The sequence below is a fragment of the Cebus imitator genome, unplaced genomic scaffold (genome assembly GCF_001604975.1).
Source record: "Cebus imitator isolate Cc_AM_T3 unplaced genomic scaffold, Cebus_imitator-1.0 Scaffold520, whole genome shotgun sequence".
Taxonomy (NCBI): domain Eukaryota; kingdom Metazoa; phylum Chordata; class Mammalia; order Primates; family Cebidae; genus Cebus; species Cebus imitator.
This window is the reverse complement of record NW_016107835.1, coordinates 1,372,731-1,374,230: the sequence shown is the minus strand read 5'-3', so window position 1 is coordinate 1,374,230 and position 1,500 is coordinate 1,372,731. Positions and strand designations below refer to the sequence as shown.

The window sequence follows — 1,500 nt, the reverse complement described above, 5'->3', positions numbered from 1 at the left end:
CACACACACACACACACACACACACTTTCCCTAGCCTGAGCAGTTCAGTGATAAAGAAGTGGAACCATCGAAACCTGAAGAAGGGGAACCAACCGCTGAAAGTCAGGATCCTGCACCTGCTCAGGAGGGAGAGGACAAGGGAGCATCTGCAGGTCAAGGGGAAGGGAAAGGGAAGAATGCCTGTTGCCGGGGGTGAGGTGGGGTGTGGTGGGGGGTTTTGGGGGGGGTGCTTGTCTCATGCATTGCCACATAGCAGGAACAGGAGGAAAGAATACAATGAAAAGAATGCCTGAAATGGACTGGAAAAGTGAGGAGGGTATATAGTTTGCAGCTTAGCTTAGGTAAACCCCTCACTATGGTGAAACGTGTCCACGTTATGAATAAGAGAATACAGGCTCGGGGATTGGGTTTTATCGAAGATGAGTTGACTGGTGAATGCAAAATTTGTGTCTTGTTTCAAAGTTTGTGTCTCTCTACAATCTATCTATGTTACTGTAAAAAGAAGTGAATAATTTTGCTGAAAATGCTTAAAACTCAAATGGTTTACTGTAAGGTAGCGTAGTAGTGGCCTAGGAATAGACCCAGTTCCGAGGAGCCGGTGTAGCTCTAAAAACCGAGTCACTGAACGTTGGCCACTGTTAGCTTTGATTGATAGTTTAATGTGATGGGTTTGATAAAAGCTGAACGAATCAGGATACTGCCATATGTGGAGCTGGTGTAGGATGATTTTCTTTTCTTTCTTTCTTTCTTTTTTTTTCTTTTTGAGATGGAGTCTCGCTCTTTTACCCAGGCTGGAGAACAGTGACGTGATCTCGGCTCATTGCAACCTCTGCCTCCTGGGTTCAAGCAATTCTCCTGCCCTCAGCCTCCTGAGTAGCTGGCAGTATAGGCGCCCACCACCACACCCAATTAATTTTTGTATTTTTAATAGAGATGGCATTTCACCGTGTTGGTCAGTCTGCTCTTGAACTCTTGATCAAGAGTTTGATCAAGACCTGCCCGCCTCAAACTCCCAAAGTGCCGAGATTACAGGTGTGAGCCACCACACCTGGCCGATTTAGTCTGACTTTCTAATTGTGTTTAGGAGGTGATGAAATCCTTTTATGGTTAGAAAAACCATAAGAGTAATTATTCTGAGGTTAACATGAGAGAAATAATTTCTCCTAGATAAAATAATTGAGGTATGGGTGGTGGCTCACGCTCGTAATCCCAGCAGTATGGTAGGCGGATGCAGGCGGATCACCTGAGGTCAGAAGTTTGAGAACAGCCTGGCCAACATGGTGAAACCCCGTCTCTACTAAAAATACAAAAATTAGCTGGGCGTGGTGGTGGGTGCCTGTAATCCCAGCTACTCAGGTGGCTGAGGCTGGAGAATTACTTGAACCTGGGAGGCAGATGTTGCAGTCAGCCGGGTTCACAGCATTGTACTCTGGCCTGGGTGACAAGAGGGAAACTCAGTCTCAAAAAAAAAAAAAAACATAAGAGAGGGAGAGAGAGAGA

The 1,500-nt window shown here is 45.8% G+C and overlaps 2 protein-coding genes across 2 annotated transcripts in view; both read left to right on the top strand.

The window, feature by feature from the left end:
• Positions 1–196, top strand: part of LOC108293040 (G antigen 2D-like) — a 2,461-nt gene extending 2,265 nt beyond the window's left edge. Inside the window, exon 3 of the mRNA XM_017514212.2 lies at positions 35–196. Coding sequence (XP_017369701.2) covers positions 35–196 — 162 coding nt within the window. The remainder of the gene's footprint in view (positions 1–34) is intronic.
• Positions 1–1,500, top strand: part of LOC108293042 (G antigen 10-like) — a 43,979-nt gene that overhangs the window by 2,242 nt on the left and 40,237 nt on the right. The gene's annotated exons all lie outside the window — the stretch shown is intronic.